General features: G+C 39.1%; 1 protein-coding gene across 2 annotated transcripts in view; it reads left to right on the plus strand.

Moving 5' to 3' along the window:
• atp2a3 (ATPase sarcoplasmic/endoplasmic reticulum Ca2+ transporting 3) overlaps nucleotides 1–21,635 on the plus strand; it is a 117,787-nt gene that overhangs the window by 48 nt on the left and 96,104 nt on the right. For both annotated transcript variants that reach the window (XM_057820220.1, XM_057820219.1), the window contains exon 1: nucleotides 1–283. This exon is cut by the window's left edge and continues 48 nt beyond it. In XM_057820220.1, the coding sequence (XP_057676203.1) occupies nucleotides 166–283 (118 nt within the window). In that variant the 5' untranslated portion in view covers nucleotides 1–165. The remainder of the gene's footprint in view (nucleotides 284–21,635) is intronic.

Consider the following 21,635-nt stretch of genomic DNA (forward strand, 5'->3'; position numbering starts at 1 on the left):
AGCGGAGCAGCTTGAGACCGGGGGGTGGTTTGCTGCGTCTTCTTCGGACGTGTTCAGGTGATCACCTACGCATCCAGCCGTCTCTCCACTACGCAAACCCCGAGTAGATGTTGAACTCTATGCATGGTCAGCTTCTCACCTGAACCCCAATTTTAGTCCGCCGAAATGGAAAATGCGCACGCTAAACCGGCGAGTGAAGTTTTAGCTTTCTTTGGCGTGAATGAAAACACCGGACTGACTCCGGAACAAGTCAAAGCGCAACTGGAGAAATTCGGGCCGAACGGTGAGTACTTTTTCTTCCTTTTACTTCTCTATAGCTGCAGCGCGTTGATTCAATTAGAACCTGCTGAAACATATGCTGCGCTTTCAACGCGAAATAGTACCATTAACCCTTTATAGGCCGCGAGTTTAACTAATTGGCTGCCATTGACGCCGCTGGACGTCCAATCTATGTTGATTGGGATGATCTGCAGCGATTTGGAGAAAATATGAAGACTGATAAAGAGCAAAACAAGTTTAACCTTTGATAGGTTACTCATTGGCTGCAGCAAAAGACCTCCAGTCCATTAGTAGTGGGAGAACTGGCTGTGAACGCTTAAATTCCAGCACCATTGACAGCGCTGTACGTCCAATTTATTTGGACTCAATCCCAGTCAAAATGGATTGAACGTCTAGTGCTGTCAATGGTAGCCGAGGAGTGTCCATAATAGGTTAAACTTGTTTTGCACTTTCTGTCTTGGATGTTCAATCTCCCAATTCAAATGGATTAGAAGTGTACTCGTGATTAACCTATTTCATTTCACAGTAGAAGGCTGATTGGACACCAAACGATTGGACGTCTATAGCTGTCAATGGTACCGAAAGGTGATAATTTACTAAGTCGCAAAAACCAGCAGAGTTTTTCTGTGTGCTTACCGTACACATCCCTGCTTGTCATTCATGCCACCAGGAAGTACACGGAGTTCAATTAGGTGATGAACTAAAAGCTCGATCAACCGGTTTTTACTTGAAACATCCATTTTTTAAAAAAAGCTGATACATTCTCGCTTATGTTACAAACTAAGATCTAGCAACAACTGCAGCAGCATCACAGCACAACCACCAACAATTAATACATACATTAAAATGACATATTGACAGCAATAAATGTCCAATCCATTTATTGGACGTCCATCGCTATCAGTGGCAGTGAATGAATTAATAGCAGTGATCATATACTGTAAGAAGCAGGAAAAAGCCTTCTTGTTGAACAAAATACATTTTTTTGTATTTATTGCGGTTTAACTGTAGGGCTGCCACAATTAATCAACTAATTTATGAAATAACTGTCATCCATACAAATTGTTGCCCTTGGGAGGGCTGACAGTGATTATTCTCTAAAGCGCAAAGCAAGTTGAACCCCTGACAAGATCATATGTCATTCTCAATTTGGCCTTTTATCAATGAATATCATCCTTCTGCTTCTACAAGCGCAGTCCAATATGGAGCGTAGACATGTTCCGATTACCGGTTCCAAGGTATACTGAGGTATGAAAATATCAAGGCTTCAAAATGGCAAATATTTTCCGTCATACTGTCCCTAAGGGATTAGCTATTTTTTATGTCCCAAAAATGCATGGAGAAATCCCTCGCTTGCAGCTGCAAGGCTCAACCCTCCCCCACCGGTTGTTGCTCAGAGTCAGTGAGTCAGCTGTTCTGCACGATGGCTGGAGAAGGTGAAACTCCTGAACTCCCCCCCCCCCCCCCCCCCCCCCAATCGAAGAAAACGAAATTGCTGGTATTGGAATGCTTTTGCTACAGAAAAGTTACAGACGGCAGCAGCTTAGAGGAGGAGGGCCAACCGACATGTAAAACATGTTTTCGAAGGGGGGCTGCCGAGGAGGCAATACCTCCAATATGATTTCGTGCTTCTACAAACTTAAAGGTTAGAAAAACACTGTCGTGAACGTTTCCCACCAGCTACGAGAGTTAACTCCAGCATGTTTAGTGTGTCTAGCAGTGGTAAAATGTGTTGGTTTTTTTTTTTCTCTCTGGCAACGGTCTGTGTTAAGAAAGAGTGTGTGTGTGTGTGTGTGTGTGTGTCTGTATAATAATGTAAACATGATACGAGTCATACACATGTGCTTTTTATTGAAAATAATTCAATTATTTTTGTTCTGATGCTAATAATGTTGAGCTGTGGCTGTGGGTATAGGCTAACCTAAAGGACTGCATTTATTTAAATTTTATTTAGAATATACTGTATATATATATAAACTTATTTATTTTAACTTAACTCTATATTTATGTTCCAATTTGCTGACTCACTGTCAGCTGTGCTATACGATGGCTGGAGGAGTTGAAACTCCTGAACTTTTTCCCCCCGTCGAAGAAAACGACATTGCTGGTATGGGAATACTTCGGCTACAGAAAAGTTACAAACGGCAGCGGCTTAGAGGAGGAGGGCCAACCGACATGTAAAACATGTTTTCGAAGGGTGGCTGCCAAGGAGGCAATACCTCCAATATTATTTCGCATTTATATAGGGGTGTAATGGTACACAAAAATCTCGGTTCGGTACGTACCTCGGTTTTGAGGTCACGATTCGGTTCGTTTTCGGTACAGTAAGAAAACAAAATGCAAAATATTAATGTGCTAGTTGTTTATTACACACTTTTGTGCTTTCAATCATAGGAACATTAGCCTATATAAAGTTAGAATTCTGTTCCAAAAGTAGCGGGTATTTAAAGATAATCCAACAACAATTTGCCTTTCAGACCTCGCGTATTTGTCAGCTTTCTTTCTAAAAGAAAGAAGAAAAAAGAAGTCTTGTGCTAAAGAAAAAAAACAATCCCAATGACAAAGATTTTAACATGTATTTTACAAATGAAATGCCTCAATGAATCATTTTTTTCCCTTATGAATGGTTTTCAAAAGCTTTAGTGGTGGATTTTCTCAAGTTAAAGTGCCACACAGAAATTAATAAATTTAATTGTGTAAGCAGGATCTGTGTATTATTCTTATTATTTAATCACAGGTGTTTTAGCTCATTTCAATTTATTTTATTTAAATGGGCTATTATTTGTTTTATTATGTGCTTATATTTTACAAATGTGATGTAGTATTCATTTATATTGTATATTATATGTTGTATAACTTTAGTTCCTATGTGAATATTAGTTCCTACTTATTTTCTTGTGGTAGAAGCGTTTTGTATTGAACATGGGGCCGTGTTGGTTTTTATTATAGCAGAGAAGACAGCAGTAAATCAACAAAGACAAGTCAACTGTGCCCCGATCTACCACTCAAGAGATCTGATGGACTCAAAAAGTGGGTTACGAATGCATATTTGTTTAAAAATTGACCGGATCCACCGTATTTTTACACGAGCGACTTCCTGTCTGCCCGATCCTAGCTTGTAGTATTGACGCAGGAGGGCCGCGTCTTGCGTCAAATAATCAACTCTGCCGTTCTTTTCGCGTGCATCGCGTTGAGCCGCTTCTGGGACGTGTCTAACACGCGGCCGCATTGCGATTGTGTGCATTGGCTGATTGACTTTAACGGCCGCGTTTCACTGCGTTCTCGCGGCGGCCACGTTGTCGTGCCGTTGACGTTTCTGGATTATATACTGTCCTACCGTGTTGGTCCTCATTATAGTAGAGAAAACGGAGTAAATATAATCTACACAAAGAAACTGTAACCCGATCGACTCACAGCCTCGAAAAGTAAGGGTTACATTATGTCAGAAACCTGTTCGGTACGCCTCCGTTCCGAACCGAGCACCCCATACCGAAACGGTTCAATACAAATACATGTACCGTTACACCCTTACATTTATACAAAATTAAAGGAGAGTAAACACTAGCGGTGTGCGAAATTTCCGATTTTTAGATTATTTGCGATTCGGCCGTGGAAGATTCGAAGATTCGCAAACATCCAAATTCCGATTATTGAAATATGCCAAGTAAAGCGGAACTAAAACACAGTGAGCGTGGTCTTCGGGATGCAATGAGGAACGGACCGAGAGTAAATATCATGCTGAACTCATGCCACTAGATAAAAAAACAATAATACCTGACTGTGGCTGACAGCTAGTACATATTACGCCCACATAATGCTATGGTAGATATCACATGTATACAGAACTAGATGCGTAGAACTGTATTTACATAAAATAAGTGCTAACTGCCTGTTTTGTTGCTTTTAACCAAGAATTGAGAATGTTTACGTCCATATCTAAAATAATTCAGGGATTTAAGCATTTATTCCCAAAAATGTCAACGTAAAAAGCTCTTTGTGGTGATAAGTCTGCGCCCAAGTGGCTTAAAGACTAGCAGCACATTCACATATTTACGTAAAATAAGTGCTAACTGCCTGTTTTTTTGCTTTTAACCAAGAATCGAGAATGTTTACGTCCATATCTAAAAATAATTCAGGGAATTAAGCATTTATTGCCAAAAATTTCAACGTAAAAAGCTCTTTGTGGTGATAAGTCGGCGCCCAAGTGGCTTAAAGACTAGCAGCACATTCACATATTTACATAAAATAAGTGCTAACTGCCTGTTTTGTTGCTTTTAACCAAGAACTGAGAATGTTTACGTCCATATCTAAAAATAATTCAGGGATTTAAGCATTTATTCCCAAAAAATTCAACGTAAAAAGCTCTTTGTGGTGAGAAGTTGCCGCCCAAGTGGCTTAAAGACTAGCAGCACATTCACATATTTACGTAAAATAAGTGCTAACTGCCTGTTTTTTTGCTTTTAACCAAGAATTGAGAATGTTTACGTCCATATCTAAAAATAAATCAGGGATTTAAGCATTTATTCCCAAAAATGTCAACATAAAAAGCTCTTTGTGGTGAGAAGTTGCCGCCCAAGTGGCTTAAAGACTAGCAGCACATTCACATATTTACGTAAAATAAGTGCTAACTGCCTGTTTTTTTGCTTTTAACCAAGAATTGAGAATGTTTACGTCCATATCTAAAAATAATTCAGGGATTTAAGCATTTATTCCCAAAAAATTCAACGTAAAAAGCTCTTTGTGGTGAGAAGTTGCCGCCCAAGTGGCTTAAAGACTAGCAGCACATTCACATATTTACGTAAAATAAGTGCTAACTGCCTGTTTTTTTGCTTTTAACCAAGAATTGAGAATGTTTACGTCCATATCTAAAAATAATTCAGGGATTTAAGCATTTATTCCCAAAAATTTCAACGTAAAAAGCTCTTTGTGGTGATAAGTCGGTGCCCAAGTGGCTTAAAGACTAGGAGCACACTCGAGATATTTACGTAAAATAAATGCTAACTGCCTGTTTTTTGTTTTTTTTTTATTTTAACCAAGAATCGAGACTGTATTACGTATATATCTATAAATAATTCAGGGATTTAAGCATTTATTCACAAGAACTTTCAACGTAGAACGCTCTTTGTCTGCGTTTCCACTCGGTCAGCTTTGACCGACATAGGCCCACTCTGAATCGGCCCCGCATCCCGTGTCCAGTCAATATCATTATGAAGTCTTTGAACCTAAATATCTCAAAGTAACACATTTTAGAGCTTTAATTGCGATACCGTGAAATTGTGATATTTTGGCTGAAGGTTATTATCGCGTCAGAATATCATACCGGCACATGCCTAGCTGGAGCGTGAAGTTAATGTTGCTGCGCAGTGTTCACAAAGGCCCAACCTTTCCCTCCTTGCCTGTCATTTGCATGTGCGGCCAAGCTGCGGAGTACTGTACTCTTATAGCTCTATATTGTGCAAGTCAAACAGTCAGGCTCTTGTTTGCCGCAGCCGCTTTTTACATGGCTGGTGACTTCATGGAAAAAGCAACGTCTCACCACAGATAACATCTTTTTTCGCTTTTTGCTGTGAACTTCCTGTGCACGCGTGTGTGCTTATGTCTGTATAGATAATAGCTGGTGCAAGGGGATACCCATTTCCCTTTTTGTTCTTACTTCATTATCGTGTCTACTCTAGTTTCTCTTCACAACTAAGGCAAACTAGGGACGCCAGTTGAGCAAACACTTGATTTTATAGACTACTTGACCGCGTTTTTGCAAAGTGATGCACTGCTGCTTCTTGGAAAGTATCAGCTTTCCAACTGACTGTTGTTATTGTTGTTGTCACTTTTGTATTTTTGTGCAATTGTGTCTTACTGTTTACCGTTTTGCGCTGTTCAGTTGTCTGTTATTGGAAGGAAGTATGTGTGCTTGTCAAGTCAAGTCAAATTTATTTATAAAGCCTTAATCACTAAAACATCTGAAAGGGCTTCCCAGTTGACAGAAAACGACGACATCCTCTGATCCAACTTCTGCTTGTGCAGGCATGTTGTTTAATTCGCAACGAAATGTTGAAGCATGCCTTGGTAGTGCGCACCAGAGGCGCTGTTGATTTGAATTAAATGGAAATTGGGCACATTTTATGGTCAACATTGTTTAATCAGCTTGCATCGCAAAGGTTTGCACTTATTGGGTTGTGACTTGCATGTTCAATGATGCCTGGTATGTAGGCGCTGGTGATTAATCAATGTTATGAATTAATTACAGTTTTTTTTTTTAAATGAGGTATTGTTGTTGTTTTTTAATTATTACTATTATTATTTTTTGTGACAAAGGAAATCTAGCAACCATTTATTTAGATAGATTATTCCACTAGAAAGGAGTTGTTTCTTTGGAAGCATTACTTTGTATTTGGGGGCTGACAGCACAAATTGAGGGAGAGAAAACAAGACATTGACAATTTAGACAGAAGTTTTGCACTTTATTTACGTTATTTTTGTTCAGCATTTAACTTTTTTTTTTAACCCTTTATAGGGCAAGTGGCTATTTTTTGGTCTTGAAACAATTTCGCCGCGGTATGCTGTCCGACTCCCATGCAGCCCACTACCACAAGAGCTTCGAAAAATCATAGGGCAAACCCTGTAATTATTTATTTATTGATTTATTTTGGCATCAAGGGGTTAAGATTAACTTTGTTTCATGTCTTAAAAATTGAATGACTTTTTTTCCCCACTAAATAACTTGATTATTTTTGCTTTTTTTATTTTAAATTATCAAATATTATTTGCAGTTTTTATTTTTATTAATTCATAAATTTATTTATTAATAATAAATAAAAATAATGTTCAATAGCCCCCCCCCCAGAAATTGTAATAATAATGCTTAATGAGATCTGGCATCCACATCACGTATATGGATGGCAGGTATTTTTTTTGTTTGTTTGTTTTTGTTTTGTTTTTTTAACTCATTGGCCGCCAATGACATCGATAGATGTTCAATGCATTTGAATGTTCATTCGCTGCCACCTTGGATTGGATGTCTGCTAGTGATAAGACCATTTAAATTCACAGCAGAAGGATTAAAAGAGCCACATGATTGGGCGTCTATCACCGTCAAATGCAGCCAATGAGTTAAAAAAACAAAAAACAAAAAAAAAACATAAAACATAAATACCTGCCATCCATAGACGTGATGTGGATGCCAGATCTCAATTAGCATTATTATTACGATTTAAAAAAAAAAAATTTAATTGAACAATATTTTTATTTATTATTAATAAATAAATTTATGAATTAATAAAAATAATAATTACAAATAATATTTGATAATTTAAAATGAAAAAAGGAAAAATAATCAAGCTATTTAGTGGGGAAGAAAAGTCATTCAATTTTTAGGACATCAAACAAATTTAATCTTTAACCCCTTGATGCCAAAATAAATAAATAAATAATTACAGGGTGTGCCCTATGATTTTTCGAAGCTCTTGTGGTAGTGGGCTGCATAGGAGTCGGACAGCGTACTGCGGTGAAATTGTTTCATATCATGACAAATAAGAATTTTTTTATTTTTTTTTAACAACATCTATTTTTTTCCAAGAAGAACAATACCAAAGATCTATTTCCAAAGTTTGCATCCTGCCTGCATTTGATTTTCCTGGATATTTAAAAAAAAAAAAAAACCAACAACAATTTGAGGGCTCATTCATAAGGTAAGTCAGCAATAGGTGTTCCATTTATAGTCATGCTGCCAGATGGTCCCCCTGCAGCTGGTTCCTCAGGTCTGTCTTCACCTATACAAGAATAAAAAATGTGATCTACACTGCTGGCCAAAAGCATTAGCACCCCTGCAATTCTGTCAGATAATGCTCAATTTCTCCCAGGAAATGATTGGAATTACAAATGCTTTGGTAGTAATATCTTCATTGATTTTGCTTGCATTGAAAAAACACAAAAGAGAATGGAAAAAAAATTAAATCATTATAATTTTACACAAAACGCCGGACAAAAGTATTGGCACCCTTAGAAAAACCATGTGTAGCTTCTCTAATTTGTGTCATTAACAGGACCTGTTACTTACCTGTGGTACATACCAGGCGGTGGCAATTACTAAATCACACTTGCAGCCAGTTAAAATGGATTAAAGTTGACTCAACCTCTGTCCTTTGTCCTTGTGTGTACCACATTGAGCGTGGAAAAAAGACCAAAGAACTGTCTGAGGACTTGAGAAGCAAAATTGTGAGGAAGCATGAGCAATCTCAAGGCTACAAGTCCATCTCCAAAGACCTGAATGTTGCTGTGTCTACCATGTGCAGTGTCATCAATAAGTGTAAATCCTATGTCACTGTGGCTAACCTCCCTAGATGTGGATGGAAAACAAAACTGACGAAAGATTTCAACGAAAGATTGTGGACATAGAAGCTGGACTAACATCCAAACAAGTTAAAGCTGTCCTGCAGTCCGAGGGTACAACAGTGTCAACCCGTACTATCCGCCGGCGTCTGAATGAAAAGGGACTCTCTGGTAGGATACCCAGGAAGACCCCACTTCTGACCCAGAGACATAAAAAGCCAGACTAGGGTTTTCCAAAACTTACCTGAGAAAGCCAAAAACGTTTTGAAAGAATGTTTTCTGGTCAGATGAGACAAAAGTAGAGCTTTTTGGGAAAAGGCATCACCATAGAGTTTACAGGAAAAAAAAAAAAAAACGAGGCCTTCAAAGAAAAGAACACTGTCCCCACAGTCAAACATGGCTGAGGTTCCCTGTTTTGGGGTTGCTTTGATGCCTCTGGCACTGGACTGCTTGACCGTGTGCATAGTATTATGAAGTCTGCAGACTACCAACAAATTTTGCAGCATAATGTAGGGCCCAGTGTGAGAATGCTGGGTCTCCCTCAGAGGTCATGGGTCTTCAAGCAGGACAATGACACAAAACACACTTCAAAAAGCACTAGAAAATGTTTTGAGAGAAAGCACTGGAGACTTCTAAAGTGGCCAGCATAGAGTCCAGACCTGAATCCCATAGAACACCTGTGGAGAGATCTGAAAATGTCAGAGACCTGGAGCAGTTGGACTAAGAATGGTCTAAAATTCCAGCAGAGCATTGTAAGAAACTCATTGATGGATACCGGAAGCGGTTTTTCGCAGTTTTGTCTAAAGGTTGTGCTACCAAGTATTAGGCTGAGGGTGCCAATACTTTTTTGTCTGGCCTATTTTTGGAGTTTTGTGTAAAATGATAATGATTAAAAAAAAAAAAAAAAAAAAAAAAAAATTCATTCTTTTTTGTGTTTTTTCATTGCAAGCAAAATAAATGAAGATATTACTACCAAAGCATTTGTAACTGCTTCATTTTCTGGGAGAAATTGAGCATTATCTGACAGAATTGCAGAGGTGCCAATACTTTTGGCCAGCAGTGTTGGTAATGAAGACACACAAGCATCTCTAGCTTACATTGTACAGTTAACCAAATCTGTTTATTGCAGACAAATCTGTCTCACAGTTCACTTTTAAGATGGGCACTGTCAACGCAATGGCCTACTGTTGGCTCAAGATAGGGTACAGCCCTCACCATCAGTCTGTGATGCCATTTTTGACATCATGCTGACCTGGTCCATATTCTGAAACACATTCAATGGATTAGCCATTAGGACTATACTGTTTCAATCACGTTTTCACAGATTAAATTACATTACATTCAGTTTAAGGTAAAACTGAGTGTCTTTGTGGGAGTTACTTTTCTGATTGTTTTAAAGTTAGTCCTTAACTCAAAGTGATATTTAAAACAATAATAATGATTTGTTTCAATGACAAAAATCGATGCAAATTCGCCATCTGTTTTGTAATTTTTTGGGATAAGGAATATGCCAAGTTACAAACAATGAACCTTTTTCAACACCGTTACTTAAGTTAAAACAATACAATTATGATTAATACAAATAATAGTTGCACAATTCTTAATACTCACCTTGATTTGTGTGGTACAACCAGGGCTTGAACTTTGCCATTTCTGTCCATGTTGGGTGTCGGCCAGATTCCCCGTTTGTTTTTTTTCCCCTAGTTCTCCTTCCCTGGACTCTGCGTATCCAGCTGTGATCTTCCCTTATTCAGTTTTTAAAAACGTTATCTCAACGTTAAGATACAACGCTTACCATAACCATTTGGTTATTTCTACCCTTTGGAACGTGAGGACTAAATACAGTATAGGCAAACGTTGGGCCACACATTCTCATTCGCGCGTTTTCTTTATTTTCATGACTATTTACTAGAGCTGAAACGAGTACTCGAGCAACTCGAGTAACTCGAGTTTAAAAACTGATCCGAGTAATTTTATTCACCTCGAGTAATCGTTTATTTTGACAGCTCTAAGCATCACGTTTTGCTAGGACTACTTTTAATGCGGGACAACGCGCTGTCACGTGCGGAGAGGAAGAAGGGAAAAAAAAAAACAACCTTACCGCAGCCGACAGCCGCCACAAACGACGCCGACGTTGCTAAATACTAGCCCGCACGATGCTACATTGGTAACAGGCAGTGTCTGGCGCGTCTCATAGAAATCACATGTATGTTGAACCAGATGCACAATGACAGACTTGGCCGCGTCTGGGCAGCGTTTGTAAACTGCCGCCATCTTAAAGCAGTACAGCGCTAAGCGCTAATAAGGAGCGCTAATAAATAAGATTAACGTTACTGTCGCTACTAGCTCACGGAACGTTAGCCCTGCGGAGGGCTAGGTTTCAATTAATTATGACCACTGTCGATGCGTGGCTAACGTGTCTTACTACAGGCTTTAACATAACATAGCATTGTGGAGTGATGAGGGTGTAAAATAAAAACTTAATCATGCTAACTATCAAGTAGCACTGGTCCCTAATGTGCTCCAATACAGCCTGTATCATACATTTATTTTGAACACTGCAAAAACTCAAAATCCTATCAGGACTTACAGTTTAGACTAACTTAAAACTTAACTAGAACTTAAAAATGGCTTGACACAAAGAGAAATTCAATTGAAACACGTGGGAAAAAAATCCTAACTTTTAAGTGATGTGTGTTATCAAGCGTAACGACATTTTTAGGTAAGATATATATATATATATATTAATAAGATCTAAAAGTTTTTTGAGTGAAAGCAGTTAATTAGTCTTTTTTTTTTTTTTTTATTCTAGTTACACCTGAGATGCAATTGTTGGCTGTTTTCAACAATATACAACGAAAATAAAGACATTGATTGACTGAAAATGGTTCAAGATTAGATGAAATGTCTTGTTTTCTCATGTATATGTATAATTGCTCTTCACCTAAAAATATATTTGTTTTATCCGATTACTCGATTAATCGATAGAATTTTCAGTCGATTACTCGATTACTAAAATATTCGATAGCTGCAGCCCTACTATTTACATTGTAAATTCTCACTGAAGGTAATAAAACTATAAATGAGCACATGTGGAATTATGTACTTAGCAAAAAAAAGGTGAAATAATTTAAAACATGTATAATATTGTAGTATATTTAAAATAGCCACCCTTTGCTCTGATTACTTTTTTGCACACGCTTGCCATTCTCTTGATGAGCTTCAAGAGGGAGACACCTAAAATGGTTTTCACTTCACAGGTATGCCTTTTCATGGTTGATTAGTGGAATTTATTTGTTTATCAATGGGGTTGGGACCTTCATTTGTGTTGCGTTGAATGAGGTGTTTCCAAACGTTTGGCATGCACTGTACCTTCTGAACTGAAGAAACCTCAGAATATTTAACTGGGCTAATCAAATACCTATTTCAGAATGTGACAATATACATCACCCAAACAATAATAGTCTTTTTGTTGCATGCCCCTCCTCCTCAGGAACTTTTCGCTCAATGAAATACTGTACTTCAAAATATTAATCTTGAATTGCAACCAGTGACGTCAGCAATGAACAAATGCTATGCTAGGAGACAACGATTCGAGTCAAAGACACGCCGTAAAGAACTTAAACGTTACATCAATGTTCATATTAAAGTCGTTTTCACAGTCTTAAACCAGAATTACATTCATTAAGTTAAAATATTTTTCTGTTGAATTTTCTCCCGATTTCCAACTCCGCGTTTACGTAGTTTCAACAGGAAAACAGATGTGATTTTTAAAATTAGGTATGTAAAGGAACAGTTTTTATTTGACGTTCTATTTCAGCTGACTTATGGCAAATAGTGCGTAAATAATGAGCTATATTTAAGAAATCACAACTAAAAACAAAACACCATGCCTCTTTTAAGTAAAAGACAACACTATTAGTACCGCACAGAAACACAGAATAAATAAAATGTCTTTTTTTCAAGAAAAAAAAAAAATTGCACTTAATAACTGGCATTTCGGCAAATGAAAACTTCCCGTCATATCTTCTGCTATGGCGTTCTATGTGTAATATTCTGATTGGATGTTTTCCGAGGCACCCTGAAGTGCACACTACTGTGTGTTGTTTTTTTTCATGTGATGCGGGAGTGAGAAAGAGTCTACCGAGAGCCACAGATTGAGGAAGTGTTGTTAGCGCAGTGTGTTAATAAAAACAGTTGTCTGCACGTCGAGTGTGATATCACTGCCAGAAAAACACACATAATAGGACACCTTGCAGCTTCCTTTCGAATGCTGCCCTTATAATAATGATCTGCTGCATCATAAATCACTTTGTGCCTTTTCACCTCCATAATGAAACGTTCTTCGTTCATGTTCGCTGGTGTTCAAACCGTGAATAACCAACTGGGCTGTTGACTCCAGGCCTGGCTACACCCATTTTGATGGTTACGTCTCCGGCAAAAATAGAAAATAGCCTAAACCACCCAGCAGGCTCCAGCATGCCGGAGATGGTCCGCAGTCAATCCAGAGAACTGACGCTGCCGGTATATGTTGAACAATAGGATATAATGGGAATGGATTGGCTTAGGCGCTATTTTTTGCTGGACCTGGACCAAACCCGGAACGAAAATGCACCCAGTGTATTTGAGCCCTGAGTCCTCGTCGCAGCGTATTGCATAGTTGGTAACAAGGCAGCCGAACTTATAACAGCACGTCTGCCGCACGCGCGCAAGCATGTGCACGCGAGGCGATAAACGGCAGCAGGAAAATTACCGCCTTTTATTACCGTGCGCTAAATAGAATTATTGCATATCGCGACAGGCTTATTATATATATTCATTCAGATGTAATGTTAAATTACACAAATTTCAAAAATTAGAATACGTATATCTTTAAATCTTTAAAAAAAAAAAAATAAATAAAAAATAAATCTTATATGCAAGGTGTGGTTGATTTTACTTTGGTGAGGTGATGCACCACATTGATGGGGGCGCGGGTGGCCCGGGAGACCACCCTGGTTCCCGGGGGGGTGATGATGGCTCCTTTGCTGGGCTGCGGGAAGAGGGACGTGCTGCGCTGTCTTGATTTGGGTAGATACACCGCCCTCTAGTGACAACAGTGAATATGAAATATCTCATTTAACATGGCTGAATCCAGCTGCTCCCTGTTAAGAGCAACATAAGGTCAGTTTTTGTTTGAGCTAATGTTTTTTTTTTTTTTTTTTATGCATTTGTAATTTAGTTTATAGGTATATTTAGCCGTTTTGTTTTTGTTTTTGTGGGAATATGTGTTTAAACGAATTGTTAAGAGAATTGTAAAAAAGACGTTAGTGTTAGCAGACTTTTGCTATGCAAGTTAGCCAATGGTTCTCATTTATTCATTCTTTTATATCGTTTGAGGCTGAGCTCAGGTATTTTAATTTTTTTATGTTCCAAATCCGATTACTCGATCATTCGAACTAATTTATCGATTAATCGACTACTAAAATAACTGACCGCTACAGCCCTAGTTTCTACTTATGGCGTTTTGAATTTACGAAACTACAGCCAGAACCGATTTCGTAAGTAGAGGTACCACTGTATTTTTTGTTGTTGTTTGTTCTTTTCCTCTTTTGTCTGCTTCCTTTCTTTTTGTCCCCCCTAAACTCCTGTTCGCTGCTTCCTTCTTATTAATAAAGCATAATGAAAACCCACAATGGGAGTATATCAAATTCCCATGTTTCATTAAAACTATTCAGAAGATATCAAGGGCACTCAGATTCCTTCTCTGTGTCGAAGCAGCTGAACAGGACGGGTTAAAAAAATAAAAAAAAAGAGGAGTCCTATTGTATACTGATAAAAATCTGTGGTGTACTGTTGCTAAACTTCCCCCATGTGATGACATTCATGTCTTATTGTCAATTCTGAAGGGAAGCACACCATTTTGCTTCAATTCCTGACAGCAAAGAAAGAAAATCTGCTGTGGAAAACACTGCTCAAGTTGTCAGTGTGTTGAAAAAAAAGGCTTTTTGGGTACCAGCTAAAAATAAGAGTTCTTTGCTGGTGGAGTGTAAACGCACAGGACCAAAATCACTGAGCATTACAGACTGTTACCGCACAACACAGTCATTCTTTGAGTGCCCACACACAGGCCGTGTGTGAATATGTGCGATAAAGTGACTTATTGTAGTCACGCTAGTGCTTCTCTGAGGTAAATAAGTAGGATTCCTGCAGTGAATGAAGTGTGTCAGGGGCAGACTGAGTAATAAATAAAAGGAGTTGTTGGAGCCGTATATGGAAAGTGTGAATGAAGGGTCAGTTGTCTCGAGTCTGCAGCTCAGGCAGTTGGGAGAGGAAGGGGATAAAAGCGGCTAAGATCAAGGGTGGGCTGTTATTTTGGTTTATCGCTAGTAGACGACCAAATCCATTTGATGTGGGGACATTCCCACTTCAAATGGATTGGACGTCTAGCGCCGTCAATGGGTTAATAAATACCGTCGGGACATCCCTATTCCCTTTCTGTGCCGCACACAAGTGCTCTCCTCAATCAAGCGCTTGGCCTTCTGCCAAAATTGTCTTAGCATTTTCCAATAGGGAACTGCTTTGTGTCATTAGTTATGTGGGCTAAGAAGACAGAGTTAATTTGAAGAAAAGTAATTGAATCCACTGGGTTTTGAGTCACTTCCTAGCCCGAGTGTGTCATCCTGCTTTAGCTTGCCACTTGTCTTCATGCCTCCCACTTGTGCATCTGTTGGTCACCATAATGGCCTAACGGTAAGCCTATATTGAGTCACTTGGCTCCCATTACCAGTGACGCTGTCTGAATATGGAATCTGATAGATGTCATGTTTTGGTGAGAAAAAAAAAAAAAACTGTAACATCACGTGTGTACAGGTCCTTTTTTTAAAAATTAGCATATTGTGATAATGTTCATTATTTTCTGTAATGTACTGATAAACATTAGATTTTCATATATTTTAGATTCATTACACACAACTGAAGTAGTTCAAGCCTTTTATAATTTTAATATTGATGATTTTGGCAAAAAAGTCAAGAAAAAAACAAAACTCCCTATCTAAAAAAATAGCATATTTCATCCAACCAATACAACAAAGTGTATTTTAATACAAAAAAAGTCAACCTTCAATTAATTATATCAGCTATGCACTCAATGCTTGGTCGGGAATCCTTTTGGAGAAGTGACTGCTTCAATGCGGCATGGCATGGAGGCAATCAGCCTGTGGCACGGCTGAGGTGTTATGGTGGCCCAGGATGCTTCGATAGCGGCATTAAGCTCATCCACAGTGTTGGGTCTAGTGTCTCTCAACTTCCTCTTCCCAATATCCGACAGATTCTCTATAGGGTTCAGGTCCGGAGAGTTGGCAGGCCAATTGAGCACAGTAATGCCATGGTCAATAAACCATTTACCAGTGGTTTTGGCACTGTGAGCAGGTGCCAGGTCGTGCTGAAAAATCAGATCTTCATATCCATAAAGCTTTTCAGCAAATGAAAGCATGAAGTGCTCCAAAATCTCCTGATTGCTAGCTGCATTGACCCTGCCCTTGATAAAACACAGTAGGCCAACACCAGCAGCTGACATGGCTTCCCAGACCATCACTGACTGTGGGTACTTGACACTGGACTTCAGGCATTTTGGCATTTCATTCTCTCCAGTCTTCCTCCAAACTCTGGCACCTTGATTTCCGAATGACATGCAAAATTTGCTTTCATCTGAAAAAAGTACTTTGGACCACTGAGCAACAGTCCAGTGTTGCTTCTCTGTAGCCCAGGTCAGGCGCTTCTGCCGCTGTTTCAGGTTCAAAAGTGACTTGACCTGGGGAATGCGGCACCTGTAGCCCATTTCCAGCACACGCCTGTGCACGGTGGCTCTGGATGTTACTACTCCAGACTCAGTCCACTGTTTCTGCAGGTCCACAATCTTTCTCAGGGTGCGGTCACCTCTTCTGGTTGTGCAGCGTTTCCTGCCACACTTTTTCCTTCCCACTGAGGTGCCTTGATACAGCACTCTGGGAACAGCCTATTCGCTCAGAAATTTCTTTCTGTGTCTTAGCCTCTTGCTTGAGGATGTCAATGATGGCCTTCTGGACAGCAGTCAGGTCGGCAGTCTTGCCCATGATTGCGGTTTTCAATAATGAACCAGGCTGGGAGTTTTTAAAAGCCTCAGGAATCTTTCGCAGGAGTTTTGAGTTAATTCGTTGATTCAGATGATTAGGTTAGTAGCTTCTTTAGAGTACCTTTTCATGATATGGTAATTTTTTGAGATGGGGATTTTTGTTTTTTCTTGACATTGTTGCCAAAATCATCTATATTAAAACAATAAAAGGCTTGAACTACTTCAGTTGTGTGTAATAAATCTAAAATGCATGAAAGTCTAATGTTTATCAGTACATTACAGAAAATAATGAACTTTATCACAATATGCACATTTTTTGAGAAGGACCTGTATACATGTACATAGAAATTTGGCTTTGTGAAGGACAATGTTTCTATGTGCATTATATGGTGAGATGGGGGGAAAATGTACCTGTTTAAATGCCCTCCCTTTCAAATTTTTGGGATTTATCCTTGTCTAACGTTTTGATGGGGTGGGGGTGCACTAGAGACAAAGCTAGACTCTTGAATTTCAAGAAGTCCAAGATTGTTTTTTTTGCAATTTGCAGCTCACTGCAAACATTTCTCATTGTGGCTGCATAACAAGTCTTTGGAGACCGTAGAGTCTGGAGACTCCTTAAAAATATCTGCTTGCTGCTGCGAAGACTTTTTAACAGCTACTCTCTTAATTAGTGTTGCACCGATACCATTTTTTGGCTACCGATACCATTTTCCGAACTCCAGCTATCTGATGCCGATACTGTTCCAATACATTTTGATTATTATTATTATTAGTTAAGTCTTTTAAAGGGTACCACGGATAGAAAGACGTGTAATTTCTTAAAAGATAATGTTAGTATGAGTTATAATAATTTGATATTAAAACCCCTCTTAATCTTTTCGTTTTAATAAAAATTTTTAAATTAGTTACGTTAGTAGTTCACCATCGTTGTTGGTGACGCAATGCACTCTGGGCGTTGACGTCACTGGGCGGTGTTGCCGGACTACCACAGAACAAAACAAAACTGTCAGTCTTTAGCGATATAAAAATGTCATCTGTTCTGCCCTTGCAATCTGAACCCGAGCAGAAAAGTGATGAGCAGGACAGCACTGTCGATATTTCACAGAACGAGCAGCAAAAGCAATTAAATGAAGGTCTCCAGTGGGATTCGAACCTGCATTTCCCATGCGACAGACGAGCGCGTAGACCACAGGACATGACTTTGGAGTCATGATTTTCCTTATAAAGCAATCGCAATCCACATGCGTCGCCTGTGCTGTGTGGTAAAACCTGAAAGGGAAAAGTGCAGCTGGCTTGACCACGGAATTAGAAAACGCAGCTCACTTCAGACCGCAAGCAGACAACAATAACATTGGTATTGCATAAAAGGGTTTGTTGAACACAAAATAAAATGCGTGATCGCGAAAAGGGAGACAGAAATAGGGTTCGTGACAGTTGGTCTGGATCAATTAAAAAAAAAAAAAAAAAAAAACGCGGCGAGAGGCAGACAAACAAAAAAAAACAAGGCAATGATGCAACTAGCAACGAAGGCTTGTACAAACTGTCAAATGGCTGCAAGTCAATTCTCGGCAAGCTGCCTAGGATTGGTATAAAGACACTAATGATGAGCTGGTATTGGATGCAGGTACGATGTAGGGAACACATCCCACAACTCTGTAACAAAACAATCTGACCAGCAGCAGAATGTGACAAAATCATGCCAGTCCTCATACTAGCTTCGCTTGCTAGCTAGCACAGCAATTCTCCCAGTCCAGCCCAAACGCGTCATCACATTGCTATCTAGTAACTGTTTCTCATTAATTTATTTACCAGCTTTCAATGTGACATATTTCACAAATGTACATTCAATGTAAACATTAAGTATATAAAAATCTCTTGTACACAATAAGCATTCAAGTACAAACATTAATAACGACTTGTATGACTTAAAAATTATAACGACGTGTATGACTTAAAAATGTACAACATTGTAAATTTTGCTGTGGCCAGTGTGCAAAAATGTCATTGAAACACAAATGACTTGCAACAAGCGGGGCTTGAACAGTGCACTTCAAACAGAGGACCGAATATCAGACGACTTGTTAATGGCTGCTATGACATGATCATTCAACAAAGTAGTGTTGAATTCAAGTCACTACTAAGAAAGACGAGCATGTTAACCATTTTCTGTTTTTTTTCAGAGCATTTTCTGAAATGCGCATGCATGCACACACACATTACGCATTAAACATTTAAGATTTTATGATGGCAGTAATGACACAGAATAAAGCAAGCACAGACAGAGAAATAGCAGTAGCCATTAAACGGTCATATTATAGGCTACACTGTTGGATTATACTTTAGCCTGAATGCTGAGCTGATCCATTGTAAATTGTACCATCATAAAAGCAGAGAAGTCACACGCACACAAATACAAAATAATGCGACATACTGATTGCCAGGTGCAGTCTGTGCCGAAAGCGCTGCTCCCGCATCCATTCATTGAGTTCAGCTGCTTTGACAACGTGAGCGCCATTGTCGGTGGTGATGGCCCACACAGAGAACATTTGTTTCAGGGCCTGAGTGATCATTTTACCAGTGTGGTCATCCGTGAAATAGGCTGTTTCCAGTACCCAGGTGCGCAGCTCCAACTTGTTGTCTATGAAATGGACCGTCAAACTGATGTAGGGCTCCGTGATTCGTCATCCTTCTCGAATCAAAAATACTTCCAGACAACTGACGTCATGCACCAACACTACACTCTGAGTGTCGACTAATGCTACACTCGAAGTGCCTGTTGGCTGGCTACCGATAGCCGTTTAACTATTATGCGGCTCCATCACGTTCACTTGTAGCGTTTGCGTACCAGTTGATAGCAGCGTGCTTCTGTTGTTTGTTTGATTTTCTGATAGCTATGTGATTTCGCACGTAAAGACACTGGCTGTACTTTCTTAAAGGGGAATGAGCATAGCCTAACAACACATACTGTAGTCAAAGCGGGTGGAAAAGTCTTTAATTTTCTCGTTTCATTAAAAAAACGAATTTACCGACATGGTCACAATTGCGTCGGTCATCGTGTATCATCTCTGTAACGGTAAATTTTTGGTATATCGCCCGGCTCTATTGCAATCATAGCTTAACGTATTGTCTTCCATTGACAGGACTAGATGTCAAATCCAATGTGATGTGAACAGTGTTGGGCACGTTACTTTAAAAAAGTAATTAGTTCTAGTTATTCACTACTTCTTCCAAAAAGTAACTGAGTTAGTAACTGAATTACTCTATTGTAAAAGTAACTAGTTACCAGGGAAAGTAATTATTCTCGTTACTTTAAAAAGAAGTTGCTGTATGTCAAAGAATTTTAAATTTTCTGAGCAGTATTCGAGTCAGTTGAATAGAGAAGAACAGACAGGTAGTTGTGTTATAGAACCTTGTAATATTTATTGCACCTCACCAGCAACAGATTTATCCTACACTTGAAGTGCAACAAAAATAAACAGTAAACAATATAATAAAATAACAATCAGCATTAAACAATGTAAAGTGAGTTTAATCAATAAAATCTAACACTCACAACCTGAGACAACTGGTCAAGTAGACATAGCCTACTGTACTTCAAGTATTTTGACTTGAAATAGTGTTTATATCTCCACCTTGTAAAGGACAATTTTTCCTCTGAATGCTCTGCCATCATATCCCTCTGCATCTGTTTTGCGTGTGTGTGTTTGCTGCACGCGCTGTTCCGGTTTGTGTGTGAAAACACCAGCTCTGATTGGCTTACCATGACACATGACTCCAACCCTCAGCCAATCACAATCACTTCCATCGCATCTATCCAGGGGGTGCATTCAAGTAGCCTCGTCCCCCTACTCCTCCCGTCACCCTCAAAGCGTCTGCCATCCTCAAGATGGATGCAGCATTCTTGCTGGCTGACAGTGGGGGATGGGAATGAGGCTAGCATTCAGATGTAGCAAAAACAGAAACGCTAGCAAGCTTTGGAAAGCATTGTCTAATTGAATGAGCAGGGACAAACAGCCTGGAGTTATAATAGGTACGTGCTGTAATATTCTGATACTGAATTATCCAAGGCACCCTAAAGTGCACACGGCGCCTATATTGTTTTGCTCACATGATGCAGGAGTGACTTAGAGACACGGCCTGCCGAGAGCCGTACGTTTGTGTTAATGTTGAAGTTATATGTGCTATCAAAGAAACTGAGTGCCAGCACGTCCTGTGTGGTATATCTTTGCTAAGAAAAAGCACAAAACAAAACACGTGTGCTATTCTCGAACCTGAACGTACCCCAAGTCTTGGATGACAAATAAACAGAGCAGAGTAGACTCGCTACGGCTGGTAGTTTCTTCAATTTATTCAGAGTAAGTAACGCACCGCTTTTGACCGTCAGTAACTGTAACGGTGTTGTAACGGCGGAAAAAATAATTAGTTAGATTACCCCGTTACTGAAAAAATAACGCCGTTATTCCCAACACTCGATGTAAGGGGCTTGCAGCAAATTTGTCTAGCGCCATCAATGGCCCTCAAAAATGAGATCTTTATGAGGCTAATATTTTAAAAAAGGTTTAATGATATGAATTAATTGCGGAATTCTTGTTTCCTGTGGTTTCCGAGTTAGCCAGTAAAGGGCATGCATGCAACTCACTTCTTTTGGGCTTTTTCATGCCTCTGGGCTGATGAGATGTTTAGGAATGGGGGCGGAATTTGTTTTAATTGTGATTTTCTTTGAATAACCTATGTTTTTGTTCCGTTTTAAGCATTCGCTAGGAAAAACGTTTTACTGTAATTAACCAACAAAACTCTGAAAGCAATTGCCGTTTATGAATGTGTTTGGTCATCCAATTATATGTTTAGTGTTTGAGGTTTCGCATTGTGAGTGACAGGCATATTTCCTGAGTTTCATTGTGCTGCCAAGAAATGATAAGTGGCTTAGCAACACATCATC

The sequence above is a fragment of the Corythoichthys intestinalis genome, chromosome 18 (assembly GCF_030265065.1).
Source record: "Corythoichthys intestinalis isolate RoL2023-P3 chromosome 18, ASM3026506v1, whole genome shotgun sequence".
NCBI classification, from domain to species: domain Eukaryota; kingdom Metazoa; phylum Chordata; class Actinopteri; order Syngnathiformes; family Syngnathidae; genus Corythoichthys; species Corythoichthys intestinalis.